Here is an 18,973-nt window from a genome sequence, read left to right as displayed (position 1 = left end):
AATCCTTTCCTGCTCTTCCTCCCTCAACATCCTCTATGTGGCTCTAAACTTCCAGATGTGTGATCAGAGACTCTGGGCCTCAGTTTCCTTGTTTGCAGAGGAAGAATGAAATTGGCACGTACCTCACAGAGTTGTGGTATTAAATGAGATAACATATGGAGGTGGGCTTCCATATCCACCCTGTGATGGGAAGGAGGGGCAGTCTATGACCCTACATCATTTTCTTTCCCTTTCTTCAGGCTCGGCTGGGGGTTGAGGATCACATAGGCAGTTGGTATCCTGCACATGAGGCCACAGAATGCTCTCTGACTGGGTGATTGAGAGCACTAGAGTAGAATGAATGGGAGAGGAAACCACCACTGCCCACCCAAGCTCACCCACCCTGTCTGCCATCAGTTATTGCTGGGGAGGTAGCTTATAATGCAGAGGTAATGCCCTCCTGAGATGTGAATAAGTATCCTATGACCAATCCCAGGACAGACCTCTTCAGGGAATTCTGAGCAAATTCATTCCCTCTCCCTCTTCCTCTCTCTCAACAGAAGATGTGAGATGGAGGGCCAAGTCCTGGAAATCCAAGTCAACCTGAGTTCCAGGCCTCTGCCTCAGTCTCCGCATCTGTAGGAGGCTGGCACCACCCCAACCTTTGAGGTGAGTTTGGAAAAGGCTCCATTATATAATTACAGCCACAACTCACAGTGTGAACCAGTGAGTATATTATTAATCTCATTTGTGCTTTCTACTTCTGTATTTCATAAATTTAGAGATTCTTTACTCTGGAATAAATTTAGAGATTCTCGACCCCTGGGTAGAGGCACAATATTGTCAAAAGAAAGTTTTGGACCATTTGAATCCGAGCTTCTGAGATCTGATTTGGCTCACAAGTCCCCTCCTTTGTGTCTTAGACAACGAAAAACTCTGTTGCCATGTTTAGTACTGGGCCACATGCCTTACATGCATCGTGTTTACAACCCTTGACCGCATCCCAGGAGGCAGGTGTTCCCACCTTCATTTCACAGAATAACCTGAGTGGATGTGACTTACCTGAGGTCACATAGCTAGGAAATGGGGGACCTGAGATACAAACTCAGTTTTGACTGTGACAAAAATGCTAGTGGTTCTTTTACACATGCAACAAACTCACCTGAAACAATAGTTATTAAAATGTTATGTCCCAAGCCATACTTCTTGACATTCTGCTTCAGTCTGGAATGAAACCCAGAAATCTGCATCTTTAACTGCCACTCGTGAGTCTAACACATGTGGTCTGGGAATGCATTCTGACAAACTCTCCTCTCACTCCTGCCCCAGAGGAAATGCATGGGCCAGATCTGCATTCACTGTCCCTTCCTCTCCCAGCTTCCCAAGTCACATCTCTTTCTATCCCTCAAGCCCCTTCCTTGGAATCCACTCCAGTGAGTGAACCTCCTTACCTGTGGACACCCACATGATGCACCCATACAGAGCTTTCCTTTATACTTTGAAAGGAATGTCAAAAAGTTTTTCTCCAAACTTTGTAGTTATCTCCCTGCCTTTCATTTTTTTTTTTTTTGGTGGAGAAGATTTTCAGTTTGTCCTCATATCCATGGCAGCTTCTCACTCCTGCACACTTAACTCTACTCATGTTTTTCTCTGGATCTTGTAATAAGAAAATTAGTTTTTTGAGGAGCTGCTTCATAAAAGGAGTGGCAGCAAGGTTAGTGTGCACATATTCATTCAACAACTGTAAAACCAGAAAGCAAATTCACAGGAGCCAAGCCTGGTTCCTCACATTCCTCCCCACAGAGAAGGAAGCCCAGTCTTTACCCACAGGGTGAGATAGGTGTGTGGGTACATGCCTTGAGAGACAGAGAGAGAGGATGCGTGCACAATGGAGTGGTGCTTGCTAAGGGCCCCATCTGTATCTGCTCCTGGCTGGACACCCATAATTCACAGACCAAGATCCCTACAGGTATCTCTGGAAGAAGACAACCTGCCTCTCAGTCCAACTCAGGCTATTCCATGTACAGGCAGGGCTCTTACCACACACTCATATGCATACATGCATACCCAGAACCCCTGGCTCCCCTCTTGGTTCTCACCTCTGTGTAGGCCTGGGTCACCTGCTCATACAAGGACTGGTGGTGGTGGATCGCCAGCTCCAGGTCCTGCATCTCGGACGGCAGGCCGCCTTCACTGCACATCTTGCACCAAGCGTCTACTCCTGACAAGAACTGAAAGGAGATGCCAGGTGAGTGACAGTGGGAACACTGGGATGGGGATGCATGGGTTATGTAGAGAGGGTTAGACACCCTGGGAATGAGCACAGGGACTTCCACTGGTCTTCAGAGACCATCACAGCAGGCACAGCTTTTTCCTTTAATTGGCCAAACACTAACCCCTAGAAAGATGAAGTCCAAGCCAGGCAGCTGTTTGGGAAGTGTAGTTTCCACAGAGAGGTTTGTCATACAACTGTGGGGCCAGACAAGTCATCTGAAGGCTTGCCAGGTTACACAACAAATGCAAGGTACAGGTGTGGGAACCGCTCACTACAGCCCACATGTACACCGGAGCCTTTTGCTCTGTGCACACCCACAGGCACCCAATAGTGACTGCGTGCAATGTAATGATAGGCCTCCACACTTAAGCTCTGTGTGCACACTGAGTGGTGAAGGGAAGTAGAGAACACCTCCTGCAGGTCTACCAGGAACCTGTGGCACTCTGCAGAGACTGTCCCCACAGGGGATGAAGACTAAGGCTCAACAGACTCCCACTTGGGTCAGGTTCCTGCAGGTGGGAGCAGGAAGAACAGCATAGGGGAACAGACTGTGCTGTGTCTACAGTGACAATGGCTCCTGGGATGTGATATATAGACGCATATCTTAACAGACATCAAATTACTTAAAAATTAAAATTAACAACTGTGGAAGACAATGGGTCTCCATGCACAAAAGGATGAGCTATCTGAAATCACTCAGATTTATTGGGTGGAAAAATACACCTTTAAAATGCAAATAATTCTTCACCCAACAGTCTGGAATGGTTCTGTCTGTGATTCCCTTCGCCTGGGTGCACAGCTCCATTTAAATTAATTGCCTAAATACCTTTTTATCTCATTGCCTAGAATAGCCCATAGGAGGACAATAAAGAGCTGCCTAAATAAACGCACAGAAAAAAATAGTCTTGAATCAGTTTTTTTTTTCTCCCCAGCTTAAAAAAAAAAAAGCATGGTTTATGAATTTCCCTGAAGGACTGATAATACCCAAGGAAATCACATTAAAAAATAGATACAAATAAAATTGCTTCTGATCCAAACCAATCCAAGTCAGAAAATATCAAATAAAATTTAACTCCTTTGGTTCCTCTCAGCTCTGGCATTCCATTCTCTTCTGCAACTACTCAGCTGCTTGACTTGGTGTCACTGTCAGCTTCAGCCCCTGGCTGTTAAGGTTGATTTTCCATCCTGTATATCTTTGGACCCATTAGGCCATTTCTCAGCAATTCTGGAAAAGTGCCCAGGTGCCATACAGCATCAGACTTCTGGTACTTGCTGACATCTCAGAAGCTTCTTTGCTGAGTTATTGCTCCTCCAATAACCACCTTACAGAGGAACTCAAAAGCAACTTGACATTCTTGTATCAACTGTGTGGGGAGCAGCTCTTCCAGGTCCATGGGATTTCTTTGAAATACTCTAACAGGAGTCCTAGCTCCTGACAATGGTCAGCTTGAGGAGAGAAGGCCAGAGACAGAGGGAAACAATGCTTTCCTTGCCAATCTAGATAAATCTTGAATAAAGTGTGAAGGGATAGTGCTGAAGAATAGGAGATTATACCTCAGTATCCTTAAGGTCCTAAAAATGGAGTGGTCACTATCAATCACTACTTTAAAAGGAAAGGTATGATTAGATTGATCTCAAAGTGTAGGGCTATGCTTGATGTGTGACTCAAGTATTTACTTCAGTGATAGAAAGGTTGTAGGTGGAAATAAACAGGCAGAGAAATTTAAAAGATACCAGGATAGTGTATAGAGTGAGTACTCATGGTAGTAATGTCTGCTATCTTGTACACACTAGGCATCTTATATATTCCATCTGCACTGTCACATCCTTATAATAGCCCTATGAGGCTCATGATCACCACATTAGAGAGGAGAAAACAAGCTCAGAATGGTGAGGTGATTCACCTAAGAGTTAATGAATAGTGGACTAGGGTTAGAAGGCACAGGTCTGGCTTCCAAGTCTAGACTTTTTCAATTATCCTATATTGCCTTCTCTGTTAAAATAGAAGGAGAGTTCAAAGTATAACCATGTGTCTGAGGCTCTTTGATCTGTGAGTTACCCAAATGTGATACCAAGAAAGAAACTCAGGTTAAGACCACAGGCACCTGTTAGACACACCTGAGCTGAAATCTCAGTGACCCCATAGATTGTGTGATTTTTAACAGGGGTATGTGAGCAAATATTTAACAACCAGCATATATATGCAATGCTCTTTATTATAATTTCATGTAGCCAATGGATTTCCTGAAGGATGTTTTGGTTGAACTCTTGAATCCAGTCAACTTACGGCAGCAGCGGACAAACTTGTAGAGTTCTGACACTGATAATGCTGAGTGATATTTTCACTTACATTAAAGAGTAAAGAAAAAGTGAAAACACCTAAAGACTTATGTCAGCATTTCACTTGTTCATCATTGATGTTTGTGTCTTCTTTGCTGAATCAAATGATGATTTTTGAAGATAAGAAAAATATCTTCAAAAATTTAAACTAAGTATATATATATATTTTTAAACATTTCTCCCTCATTTTCTTAAGACCCTAGACAATCAAAAAAATCATAAATCAAGCCCTGGTTTGTGGCATGTGATGCTTCTGTGGTGTAAAACTCCTACCATGGTCATTTTAAACTACCAGTGTGATATCATTGAATGTGCAGTGGGAAGAGATGACCAGCAGCATGCAGTTGTTTAGGATTTCCCCCCCAGGGAAAAAAAAAAGATAAAAATAACTTCAAGAACATAGATAATAACTAAACACAGCAGAATAATCAGGAAGTTATGAGTTTTGAATCCTTACTACCTTTGCTTTTAATAAAACATAATTATAAATTTATATAATTTAGTTTTAAGTAGCTCATAAAATTCCTGGAAACTTAATAACTGGCTTTCCATGAGCTGGCCTGAACCAGGCTCCAACATATCACAGGTTCTTAGGCAGGTCACTTAATCTCTCTGAGCTCTAGTGCTCCTTTTTGTTACTAACCTTACTAACTTGGGTTAGTAAGGTCACTCACTGGCCAATGCTCAGCCACTTAATAAGTAAATGGCAACTATTTATTTCTACCCATTATGTTGTTATTATCTATAACAAATGCTTCATGTGAATTAATTTCCCCCTGCTCACAGAACTCAGTGATCACTGGACTTTCATCCTTTTGGTCTCTCTGAATGTATACCAAGTAGACAGTCAACACCCACCCTCACCACCACCCCAACCATAAACTACTAAGCAGGACATGGCTTATTTTTAACTGCTACCTCCTAACAGGATATGGGTCCCTTTTTATTTATTTTTGTTTGTTTTTGTTTTGGGGGGTAGCTGGGATTAAATTTAGGGGAACTCAACCATATCCCCAGCCCTATTTTGGATTTTATTTAGAGACAAGGTCTCACTGAGTTGCTTAGTACCTTGTTTTTGTTGAGGCTGACTTTGAACTCAAGATCCTCCTGCCTCAGCCTCCTGAGATGTTGGGATTACAGGTGTGCACCACTGTACCAGGCCCCCTCTTATTTGTATGTCAAGCAAGGCCACCAAGAGCTAATAGTGTTTCTTTGTGAACATGGAGGCTATGAAAAGGTAGAACACCAGTTACTGCTGCAGCTGTTGAGCAAGGTCTTGGGTGTTTCAAAAAGACAGTAGGGGATTTCTGCAGAGATGGCGTTTGTGCCCCCACCTTGCCATCCATCCCCCACTCCTGTTCTCTTCCCACTTCCAGCAGCCACCAAAGGTCTCTAGGCCTCACCTGTTCAGCCTTCTGATGGAACACAGCAGACATAGCCAGGATGGTGCTGCGTTCGTCCAAGGCAGCTGCGAAGCTCTTCCACTCCTGGTCTAGCTGCGTAGAGATCTGCTTGATTTGCTGGGAGGCATAATGGCCAGCCTCAGAGAGGCGGGAAGCCACAGACATGATGCGGTTGATATTGACATAGGCATTCTGGGAAGCAAAGGAGAGTGGATGTTTAGTGGGGCAGGCTGAGAAGATATCCACTGGGCACTTGTGGGGTGGGTATGTTTTTGGGGGGAGGAGGCTACCCAAAACAAAAAGTTTAAGAGAGGCTGATATCAGCCATACTGGTGTAACCATTGTGGGTCCAAGGGAAGTTATTCTCTATACTATAAAATCTTGGTAGATGGCAGAGACAGTAGCTGAGACTTCTCCTTCTGGAGAACCAGCACAGATTTTGTGCCAATTATTAATGCACATTAATGCATGGAATATCTTATGTGATCCTCACATCGAAAAGGTCACTCTAGGGGGATGGCACAATTCAAGAGCACTCTTTGAAAATAAATGGTTCAGACTAGGGTTTAAGCTGAAGGAGGCAAAGACGTCTGTCTTACTCAGGAGAGAGATGCACCCAGGACATTACCACCACCTACAACACGGCAGCGGTGCTCACCAAAGACAGCACACAAGACATGATGATTCTACATCTCTCTGTAACAGATCAAAGATGCCTCTCCATTTCTACCCCACCCCCCACTGCCTCTGCCAGAAGAGCTGAGTCACTGGCCACCAGTCAGGGTGTACATAAATACAGCATGTGGAGCCACATTTTTCCATGATAAAAATAAGGTCTGTGGACCCCCTTATCACTGTTTGACTTGGGAACACTTCACCTGATCCCAGATGGCATCTGTGGTTACTCCAAAGAGCACTTACGGGGACTCTCTTGACCCTTTGTCTCCTTCTGTCTTGTGTTTTGTTTACATTCATCCTCATCTTTGCTTGCCAATTAAAAATTCATGAACATATGCATTGTTTCCTACCAGACCAGCAAAAAAATTCCTCCAGCAAGGAACAAGGCAAAACCCCCACAAACATAAGACAGTAGCGATTCCGGTTATTTTTAACTGCTACCTCCTATTTAATCGTCTGAAGTGTCAAAACAATCAAGTAATATTGTGGCATCCACAGGGAGCTTCTCTGAATCACACCATGTCTGCCTGAGGAAGGGCCAGGGAGGCAAGTTATTCACACACCTTCACTCTTTGCTATAAATCTTCTCAAATGATAATAAATATTCTTCAGCAACAGCATTTTCTCTAGGCTCTATTAGCTCAGGTATAGTTCATTAATACTGGGGAGGCTTAATGAAGGTTCTTTATTTTCCTCTCCTACTTCCCTCATGGTTCCCATTCATCTCAGCTGTCCCCAGCCTCCAAGCACTCCATCCCAAACCTGGGCCAGGTTGACGAGGTCTTGCTTAATCTAAAAGTTCTCTGTGGAAGCTTAAGAGGTTAAGTGAGGTACTTAAACACAAATCCATCCTGAAGTCTAATGACCCCCGTGTGCCATCTCTGTTTTTAGTCTGGTGTGAGACCTTCCACACACATAGCGCGTTTCTGTAACAGAGCTAGAATATGACTGACCGTCATTATGTGAAATAACTACCCTTCAAAGACTAGGAGTCATTATCAGCCCTATTTCTGAGTTAGAACACAAATTCTTCTGAAAATTAAACTCTATTTATAGAACTGGCAGGAAAAAAACACTGTACTTAGAAATAGAAGAGGGAAAGAGAAAAAAAAAAAGCATGTACTGATTTTAATAGTTTACCTTCTAGAGGAATAACATTGAACACCCTCCCTCAAATTTCTTGCTTCTATCATTGTCTAAATTTGGGTTTTCCCCAAAGCAGACCTTGAATTAAGAAAAGAATTTGGGGCAGATAGTTGACTTGGGAGGTCACAGAGAAGACTTGTGTATGGGGAGTGAATAAAAGATGTATTGCTTGCTGGGTTCGTGCTCTGAGCAGATGGGGTTCATTCCCTCTGGAGACCTTTTGAGAAACTATAGAACATATTTCTAACCTGTCCAGCTGAGGAGAATCTGGGGTATTCATGTACTAGGTCCTACTGCTCATCTGCAAATGACCTCCAGGACTGGCTGAATGGTACAGGTGGGACTTTGAGTCTAATAGAGTTGTCCTCCCTGACTGGGTTAAAATCCTGAACTCTCAACATTTGTCCAGACCTGTCTATGGTGTCCGGTTTTCCTGTCTGGGAGGAAGGACTTATGTACAGCTTTGGCCAGATGGGATGCAAGGAAAGCAATAAGAGGTGCTGGAGTTGCAGCTCAGTGGTAAAGCACTTGCCTAGGATGTGTGAGCACTAGGTTGGATCCTCAGCACCACATAAAAATCAAAAGTAAAAGCATTGTGTCCATATACAACTAAAAAATATATTTAAAAACAATAAAAGCATGGCATTACCCTGTCCCCAGGTGCATCCTCGCCACCTGTTTACATTCTCCTCCTACCCAGGGAACAGAGGGAGGTGAACTTCCTAGCTTTAGAGATGTCCCACTGTGGCTGCCTCCAAAGACTGTTAACAGCTTGTCACTCACTCAAATATTTATGGAGAGTAGGCCAGGCTCTGTGTTGGGGGTTATGGGAGATCAAAGAGAGTTGAGACAGGATTCCTGCCCACCCACCCCTTTGCCCTCAGGAGCTCACAGCTGAGATTTAGATAAATCCTCAAATAACAATAATTTAAAACAAAATGAAATCAAAGCTTCCACAGAGGTGGAAGCAAGTCACTGTGAGGACTCTGAGGCAAGGGATCTAAGCCACTAGCTGGGATGTTGGGAAGGGGCTTTCTGTGCTTATATGTGCTCACTCAAGGGTATAGGGAGGTGGCTACTCTCCCAGGTTCCCTTCAACTTAAGTCTGTGGTCGCAGATGAACACTAACAACAAGCAAACAGACCACGTTTACCCTTCATTCTGGAGACCAGCGCAATAAATGCTTTCGTGTTTGCTTACTAGTGGGCAGGGAGATGTCTTACTAAAACTAACAAATAATTATGTTTCACAAAAGAAGTAGAGGCAGCATTCCTCACAATAGAGGGATAGATAGAATGTTGACTCGAGCAGTTATTGGGTCATTGTCCCTCCCACCCCGTAGCTCCTTTATAGAATATCACAACACCCTGGGGAGTCACACTGTCCAAATTCATCAGCTTCTTCATGTTTTTTTTTTTTTTTAAACAGAGAGGAATGGCAGATAGATTCTGAACTGCAGTTGTCCCTCAGAATGAGGACAATCGTGAACTAAATGAGAAGGGAAGAATGGCAGGGAAGGTCTCCAATTACTTAAAAGGAAAGAGCAAGGTCAACAAATGGATAAAGCATGTGAATAAATAGGGGTGCTTAGTTGCTAGGCATAAATGACATTTCGTGGTCTTTGGTCAGTCCATCAAGTAGTTCTGAGTGACTGTTTATGCCTCTGTTAAAGAACATTTGCGAGTCACTGCTTTTTCAGTGAGTTGTTTGTCCTTGGGACATGGCCAGCAGGAATGGTTATTTTGGCTCTTTTTGGCCTTTCCATCTTCTACCAGCTGCCCCTCTACCCTTTCCAATTGGCCTGGCACTCTCATTCTTCCCAGTCAGCCTCAAATGCCTTTCCATCAGCAGAGCTGCCCGTCCGTCAAGGGCATCAAGCCGCTGGGCCAGGAGTCAAGAGACATGAGCTCTGGTTCTAGGTCTGGCATTCATTTAAGATGTAGCTGACTCCTCTGTATCTCGGTTTCCTCACCTGTAAAATGGGGTGAGGAAGGAGTGGGGAGGTAGTTTAACTAAGTGATCTCAGAGTAAGCAGTGCCCAGGAGGCAAGGGCAGTTAGTTCTGTCTACCCAGAGGTCCACATGCCTCAGCATCTCATCCTGGCTCTGCTCATTGCCCTGAAGTGTGGGCACCAAGGCTGGAGCCAGACCCTCTCAGGCTCCAGGTGATCAAGGACTAGCTGCCCTTTCTCTCTCACTCTCCTCAGGCCCTTCCCCTGAGCTAAGCTACACAGACTAATCACCTTCTCTGGCCAAACAAAACAAAACAAAAAAAGTAACCTGACTAATAATTCTGCTTTGATGAGCATCTTCTTAAGTCCTGACTTTAAAACTGCTTTATTAAATTTAGATTCCTCATGCATATTTAGTGCTATTATTATGATTCAAAGTGTGGCATGGCTCAATCTGTAACTATGATCTATCCTGCAGAACGCAAGGCACCTGCAGCATTGTCTGCTACATCATCCACCAATCCTACCTCAAAGCCTTTCATCCATCATTTTAGTCACAAGCAGGAAAAATAACTAAATTCCAGTAAAATTGTGCTAACTCAAAAACTGCCAGGTATTGTCACTGTGCCCCACTTTTGCTACTTAAAATATTCCCCATTTTCTTGTTTCATTGCCAAAGTCACTAACTGGAGATAACAGGATGGTGGACCCCTTTGCCTAAGGCCTTGCCTCTTTCTGCAATCAACTGAATCAACTTTGCAGAATCTTGATGATAGCTTTCATCCTGCCAAAAGGGCTCCCACTTTCAACCTGGTTCCTGGCTTACCCCAATTGGCTTAAAAAAAAAAAAAAGATGTTACTTGCAAGAAAATGTTAACTTTCCATCCATTAAAACCAGCCAATTTTTCTCTGTAAGTGAGATTTCATCTGTTGTATAATCTGAAAGAGATACTGGTTCTTCTAGAGACAACCATTTGATACAAGCTACGATTTTGGTAATCTTAAGCATGTTAGGACCTGATTATAAGAGGTAATTGCCAAGTGTGTGTGTGTGTGTGTGTGCGCGCGCGCGTGTTATTTGAATCTCATTCACTTTTACTCTAAAAGTAGGGATGAACTTTACATATAAGTGGTCACAGGTCCCCACTTTGAATCAGAAAGTCTTTTTGTGAGTCACATGAGATGATATAAAGCACACAGTCAGTTGCCCGGCACATAACCATTACTGCAATGAAAGTCATACCTTTTCCTTTATCCAGTACCAACGGACTGGCATTAACTCTCCAGTTTGTACAAAGTATCAGTAAAAGGTATAACAAAAAGAAAAGCTATTCCAACAGATTTTATATCCAAAGTCCCATTGTATTTCACAGAGAGCAGGTCACAATGTCCCTTACTATTCCTGGGAAAAGGCCTTTTCTACAGGATCTGCCACACAGTCCTATAGTTGTCATAGCTTCCCTAGCTGCCTGTCAGGCTCCTGCCCTACTTAACCATGTACCCTCTGCTGGAAGATACCTGTCCTCCAGGGGTTAAGGGCTATAGCCTTGAATGATCTAAAAGGTTTTCCTTAACTAAGATGGATCAGAGAATTCCGAATCAACCAATGACTTGAGTTTTGAGTCATGCTCTTTCAACATCATGTGTGTATATATATATATATATATATATATATACACACACACACATACACATATACACATGCACACACACACATACACATACACACACACCTTAAGTTGGAAAAACAGGGGTCTTTGCCCTTTGGTGTAGATTTCTTTTTTAAAAATTTTATTTATTTATTTTAATTAGGTATATAGGACAACAGAATGCATTTTGATTTACTTTACACAAATGCAGCACAACTTTTCATTTCTCTGGTTGTACACAATGAAGTGTCACACCATATGTGCAGTCATACATGTACCTAGAGTAATGATGTCCATCTCCTTCTACCATCTTTCCTGCCCCAATGCCCCCTTGGGGTAGACTTCTTGAGGCACTTGCTTACCTTAGCATGTGTTAACTACATCCAGAACACCCACAAATGGGGATTTCTTGTCCTCATACTAGGGCACTAGACTGCAAAAGGTTACAGAAACCTATTCCCCGAGCTGAGTGTGAGGCCCTTCATTTTGTGCTGTAGGGACAATGTGGTTTCAAGGCATAGAGAAGTCATCAAAGAGCTGTTCCTTCTCTGCAAAGAATGAGTCCTGAGCACACGGTTCTAGTTAGTGGGGCTGCAGCTTTTTAAACATTACTATGAAATGAAAATGAAGGTTGTGATCTGTTAGACACCACAGGAGGTGAGACACAACCACCACTTCAGGGCCGCTTTCCCTAAAGGAGATCAATTCTCTTGACAAGCCCTGAAGACCTTGACTCTCCAAATCCAAAAGCCAAGGGAGGAAGGCCAGGCAAACCAACGACTGAAGGCCAAAGATACTCAGCCAAACAAATTCAGGTCAAATGAAAATAGAATGTTAAGTCAAAATACTACACCCAAAATACATAAAGAATCTTGCCTTAGCTGAGAAAAACAAGTACACTAGGGACACACACCTAAATGTTATTAGTTATAGAATACTCATGTTGTACCAGTTATGGCTGGTGGTGGGAACTTTCCTTTAGGGACTCATTTCTAGTCTTTTGTATATAGAAAAGTGTTTTATTGGGGCTGGGGCTGGGGTTCAGTGATAGTGGTGCATTTGCCTAGCATAGAGTTCAATTCTCAGCACCACATGCAAAAAAAAAAAAAAAAAAGAAAAGAAAAAAAAAAGGCCTATCAACAGCTAAAAATTTAAAAAATTTAAAATAAAAATTTTTAAAAAAGTGTTTTCTTTTTTGATTTTCATAATCAGGGGAAAATGTATCCTTAAAACTATACAGATGGGACTCTCCCTCCCCACTGCAGTTAATGGTTAAAACATCATGTGTGCATATGTGATAAGACAGAGCAATTTATGTTCAAACTCCTACTTTTATCCAACTCATTCTTCCTTTTTTTTCCCCCTGTGGTGCTGGGGACCTAACCTAGGGCCTTGTGCATGCTAGGCAAGCGATCTACTGCTGAGCTATATCACCAGCCCTCATTTTTCTTACAGAGGCAAAAAGGTTATTTCTGTTTCCCCCCCCCCCCACACACACACACATTATTAATGATGCTAGGGGTTTGAAGGTATTTTTATTTTAAAAACCATTATAATGTATCTTTAATATTTTTGGCCAGGTTATACTCCATCAACATTGTATTTACATTTCTCCATCTCTCTTGACTTTGGTAAAGTTTTTATTTATTTTTTTAAGTGAAATATAATTTACAAATCATGAGAAAGAGGCAGGTTTTGATAAACAAATACTGCTTTTATAGGGGAAGGAATGCCAAATCACTTTAAGTTTTTTTGGAAGCCAAATTCAGGTAACAATGTCATTTTTATAGTTAGCAGGGAAAAAGGGAACCCAGATATTTCTCTTCCTTCCTTCCCTTTTTATTTTTTCTCTCTCTCAACCTACAGAAGCTCTTTTATTTCCTCCTCATTATTATTGAGATTAAACCCTAGTTACAATAAACAATATTAAGGGAAGTCTGCAGGAGGAGAGTCATAAAAGCTCATCCTGGCAGTGTGTGAAGGAAGAGGAGGGCAGTTTGATGCTGGTCACTGTCACCCCACGATTCTACTGCCTGCTGCCTGAATGCTCATGAATTTAGAATAAAGCCAAGAAAAGTATACAGGGTGGATTATCTGAGATTTTTAAAAGAGCAACATATCACAATTTTTACTTTTATGTCACATGTTCTTAAAAGTAGTCACTTTAAAAAGCTGGGCACCGAATCCCCACATCCTGCCATTGTTTACGCACACCGAATCAAAATTCATCATAGAAACTGAGATACTCTGAGAAGGACATTAGGTATTTTTAACAAATTGATATAACCATGCAGACCCTGGTCTTGGGGCAGCTAAGATGTGGCTCCAGGTCCATTGGGCGGGGTGGAGGGGGTCCAAAAATGTTTTTCAGCAATATCTTCTTTATTTTATAAGACTGAACTTGTACTTACCTTCAAATAAGCTCTTTCTCAAAAGATGAAAATGTCTCTTCTCTGATGATAGTTGAGAAAATGTGCTTTGGGTTTTAATGAAATTCTAAATTTTGATCAAAAGCAGCATCTGTATACTATGCCACCTCAAAGGGGAAGCACCCTAATGCTTAGGATGTTATTGCACATTGTGCTCCTTGTGCTGAAGCCCCCCTAGGCTTACCTGAGGCCAGCCGTCAGGGTCACCTCCTTGCTCCCCAGTCTACTCTCCTCCCTGAAGTGGCATTTTAGGTTTCCCTTATCCCAAAGGCAACATTTCTCTTAGCAGATTGCCGAAACAGCTCTGTTTTAAATTCCTCCCTGGACTTTGGTGGAACTTGCTAGGCTCCCTCTTAGTTGTCATCAGAGACCACAGAGCTTCCCAATCACACGAGCGAGTAAACACAGGCCAGGTCTGTGAGGCAGAGCTCAGCTCCTCCATTCATATGCAACCTGGATAAAGCGGGGCTCTCTAATCCAGATATTTTTTAAAATCCACCTAGCAGGTACTTAAAAACCTTGTTTGTTAAATCAATCAAGTGATGTGTTCAAAGCCACAAAGAAAGAAGCTAACGGAACAGAACCCGGGCCTCTTACTCCCCACTCTGGGTCACCCCTCTGCTTATTGTTACTTTTTTCTAGTGCCCTATAGCTTATTTGTAAATTTTGTCATACTAAAAAAAAAAAAAAAAAAAAAAGAGCTTTGGGGAGAAGTATTTGAGGTTTTCCCATATAACTTTCAGAGGCTTCGTGAGTAACATTCAATATCAGCAAGAACAAAGAGATTGTGCCAAAGCAACAGAGAAAGCTCAGGCTCACCTTTCTCCAGCTGAATAATACCATATGTATTACTTACATCTTTGCTAGTCCCAAGCCCACTTTGGGTCCTAAAGCTGTTAAAGCATCAGCTTATGATTAATTAGTTTAACATTACCATGTAAACCTGCTGATCCCACCTCAAAACATATGGGCACTGGGATAGTAACATCTGGAGTAAGAACTGTCCGTGCTTGAAACCATACTACAACAGCCACGGGATGGGATGCGCTCGAAATGAAACTTCTGCTTCCCACAAACAACAGTGCCCTCTTGGGTAGGTGGGGGGGTGGCAAACAGGGCAGCTGATGGATGATTATCTGGTCAAGTCTGGATGAACAGTAGGTCAAACCATGTGGAAGCCATCTGTCACTGTTGGACAGAGAGAGGAAAGGAGCAGGAACAGGTCCAGTGCTCAGCAAAGATAACATTGGCCCATGAGTCCTTCTGTCCCTCTGGCCTGGCTGGCTGTAGTGATGTTTCCTCCAGCAATTGCTTCACAAACCATTAAGCAGCCATGAAAACAAGCGCCTGGCCATATGTTCAAGAGCTATAGAAACCCAGGAGCAGGTTTAAGGAAAAGAGAAACCACCCTCCTATCTCTCCTTCCTCAGCTCTGAGTAGAGCCTCCTTGTAGGGATGGATGTCTTTATGTGAGGCGTCACTGCGGGATTGAAATGGTAGAGAAGGGTGGGTACACCTGAAATTAAACATAGGGACACCAGTGGGGAAAGTGACAGGGAGCAACACAGCTCTCTGGGTTGAGATGGTTAATTTTAGGCTGCCTTTAAGGTTGAAATCTGGAGATAAAAGACTTCAGGAAAATGCATTTGTCAGGATTTTATTCCCCAGCACTTTCCTATACAGGCCCTGACCACCCCAAATTGTCTTCAGCCATAGTATCACCTGTGAGCTGGGCAGCAATGCAGAATCCCAGGCCCCTCCCCTACCTTCTGAATCAAATCTGCATTTTAACAAGGCTGTTCCAGGTGGCAGATATGCACATAAATGTCTGCGAAACTCAGTAGCTTGGAACTCTGAGGAGATGCCCCAAATAAGAATGACTTTTTCTAGCACTCAAGACCCTGACAAAAATAAACAACTAGACACTGGCCAAATATAACATTGTGCCAAATCTTGTATCTAAAATGCAGGACCACTTTTCATCTTAATCCCCCCTTATCAGATAAAGTGATCAGGTTCTGAGGAATTTCATTACTTTGCCCGAGATCACATAGTGAGGAAGGAAATATGGAGCTACAGTTAGCACCTAATGCCCATGCTCTTACCCAACAAAATGCTTTACTTTGCCTTAAATGTGAATGCTGTTGGGCTAGCCGAGGATGTTCTTCAAGGGGGAGGGGAGATGATGAAGAGAAATTTCTCTCAGAGGGGCTGAGGTGGTGGCTCAGTGGTAGAGCACTTGCCTGGCATGTGTGAGGCACTGGGTTCAATTCTCAGCACTGTATATAAATAAATAAAAGGTCCTTTGACAACTAAAAATTATTTTTAAAAATTTCTCCCAGAGATTTAAGAAATTGTACCCAAAAGAAACAGGGCCTCTGGAGAGAGAAATCAAGAAAAATGTCTCCATCTCGGAAGCTTCCCCAATGAGCCCTTGATTTAATACCTCAGCACTGACATGGGCAGAGGCTCAGCAAGAGGACTTCTCCTCCTCTCCACCTGAAAACCTGAGGCTAGTCACTCTCGAGAACAGGTATTTATCCACACAGAACCACAAGAAAGCTCAAGCAACTCTTTTCCCCTTTAATCAACATCTAGCTTTATTGCCTGAGTCTTAAATATGCTATGTATTTATTCATCTATCCAGTCAACAATGCAAGTCATGGTACAAACAGGGGACAAGACACAAAATTCCTAGGCTCATGGAGCTTCTGTGTTAGTAGGCAAGTCAGATGACAAGTTACTAAAGATTTACTATATATTTATTTCAGTGCTGTATAAAATACAGGTGGGAAAGGGGTAGAGTGTGATGGAGCTGAGGAGGGCAACATAAGATCAAGAAGCAAGGGAAGGCTTCTCTGAGGGGGATACGTGAATGAAGTGAGACAGGGAACAACTTGGCCACCTGGAGAAGAAGCTCCAGGTACAGGGTGCAGCAGGGCAAAGGCCGCGAGGTAGGAATATCTTTGGTGGATCAAGAAACAGCCAGAAGCTCAGGGTAACTGGGGCAGATGAGTCAGTTTTAGAGGATAAGAGAGGTCACTGGGGCCCACAATATGTAGTCCCCAGGAATCCATGGCAAATTATTTGAGCTACTATCCTGCAAAGGGTGGGAAAATATTAAAGCACTGTTAGCAGAGGACTGACAGGGTGTGATGTACTTTACCTTTTGGCAGGATCCCTTGGGCTGTTGTGTTGAGAATGGATGGTAAAGGAGCAAATGTGGAAGTAGGGAGACCAGGGAGGAGATACCGGTGATAGCATTTTGGACTAGGGTGGTAGCCACAGAAGCAGTGGCAAGTGGCCAGATTCTAGATATATTTTTAGGGGAGAACTGACAGGACTTGCTGAAGGAAATCCATTAGCTCTTCCTCCTTTCCAGACTCCAGGCTGTGTCATGAACTCTGACCTCTGCTCTTTGTACTTGCCCACCTTGTCCTGACCTCTTATATAACTTGAATTTCCTGATTTGCAAACTCATCTGTATGTCCATGATCAACCTCTGTCCTTCATCTGGGGCTCCTGGTAAGCTACTACTCATGTCCTAGAATAGAATTTGCAACAATACTGATGCTTAATACTATCCATACTTTGTATATGTGCCCTGCTTTAAGTTTAAGACCTTTCATGTACATCATCTCCTCTTGCATTAGGTTTTATGGACCATTTCATGCCTTTCATTCAACTCCAGGAGACCTCAAAGAAGAGGCATGTGTCAATTCTGGCTGGATTTCAGACGAATTAACTCCTTGGCAGCTGCAGACCTGGCAGTGAGCAGGCATCCCTGTAGATTAGTATGTGTAAGCCTGTGGGTGAGCTGAGCTATGAGACTCAGGGAGCAAACACAGGGAAGGCACACAAATAATCTGGGGCAAGAAACCTGCTAATAGACAGCTCCAGAGGGCAGTGGATAGAAGCCAGGAAAGATGTACCAGGGATGTGGGCAGAGAACCAGGAATGAAGGAAAAGGGAAGGGAAATCTGAGGGGAGGAGGTAGTAAACAATCAAGAGAGAAGGCTGAGCCTGGCCAGTACCAACCATGAGTCAGAAGTCTGAGTCTTCAGCCAAGCCCTGAGGGTGAGACTTTCAGAGGGGACCCAGGCCAAGATGACTGACAGCAGGTAAGGGAAGCTAGCTCTGTGCACTAGAGTGACGCTGAGAATCCTTTGCCTAAGGCCAGAAGCTTCCCTGTGTTTCCTATTTGAACAGGATCCAATCCCCAAACATGGCTGATTAGAGATTGGCGGGTAAAGGGAAATGGAATATGGTTGGGTGAGGAGCAAGGAGTAGGGAGCAAAGATAGACTAGCACTCTCCCTCCCTGGATATTCCTGACATGGGAGGGAAGTCCTCACCCTCCAACTCCACAGGTTAATTATCAACAGCTTTATAGTTTGATCCCAGGGCTAATTCACTTGGCTTATTTTCTTCATCTTAGACCAGTGACTCTCAACTGGTTCTCAACCTCGTACAGATTTCCTGGGTCCCACCACAGAACAGTTAAACTGGATTCTAGTGCAATAGGCCCCTGATGGGGTATTTCTTTTAAAGCTCCCACATGACTCTAGTGGGCAGCCAGAGTGGAAGCCTGCTTTCTTACACACATGTGCCAGCCTCATTAGAGCTGAGCAAAGAGCCTTCCCTCCTCCTCCTTCTCTTCATCGTCCTCAGGTCTAGTTTAATGTAGATGATGGTACCAAGAGCAAAATTCATAAATTAGGGTCCTAAGCAGATGAAAAAATAAAATCTCATCCTCCAACCTAGTTGAAAAAAAGGGATATTCCATCCACAAAGCTGTCTGTGAAGATACAAAGACTACATCCTGTTCAACTTGATTTGTAAGAATAGGGCTGGCTGGTGATGCGTGCAGGACTTTGCAAATCACAGATTTTCCTAGAAGGCTGGCCTTAGGGACCCTAGTCCCTAAGGGTGCAACCACTGGACACATTTTTTCTTGGCAGAAAAGAGCACTTAGCAAGGGCATTACCCAACTTTAGGATCAGAATCTCAGAAACAAGGAGATTCAGGGTGAAACTTGAAAGAATGTGTAGGCCAGTAGTTTATGGACACCAGTGTGTGTCTCTTATAGACCTCGTAAGCACCCTATCTCTCAGGCCCATTCCT

General features: G+C 43.3%; 1 protein-coding gene across 21 annotated transcripts in view; it reads right to left on the bottom strand.

Annotated features, from left to right (window-relative positions):
* The window catches only part of Kalrn (kalirin RhoGEF kinase), a 636,773-nt gene that overhangs the window by 362,642 nt on the left and 255,158 nt on the right, over positions 1-18,973 (bottom strand). For all 21 annotated transcript variants that reach the window (XM_058583507.1, XM_058583505.1, XM_058583504.1 and 18 more), the window contains exons 7-8: positions 5,998-6,189; positions 2,079-2,210 (exon numbers count right to left, since the gene is read on the bottom strand). In XM_058583507.1, the coding sequence (XP_058439490.1) occupies positions 2,079-2,210; positions 5,998-6,189 (324 nt within the window). The remainder of the gene's footprint in view (positions 1-2,078; positions 2,211-5,997; positions 6,190-18,973) is intronic.

The sequence above is a fragment of the Marmota monax genome, unplaced genomic scaffold, assembly GCF_021218885.2.
Source record: "Marmota monax isolate L192 unplaced genomic scaffold, Marmota_monax_Labrador192_F-V1.1 WCK01_AAM20220418_F8-fsc00052, whole genome shotgun sequence".
In the NCBI taxonomy this organism is placed as follows: domain Eukaryota; kingdom Metazoa; phylum Chordata; class Mammalia; order Rodentia; family Sciuridae; genus Marmota; species Marmota monax.
This window is presented reverse-complemented; position numbering and strand designations above follow the sequence as displayed.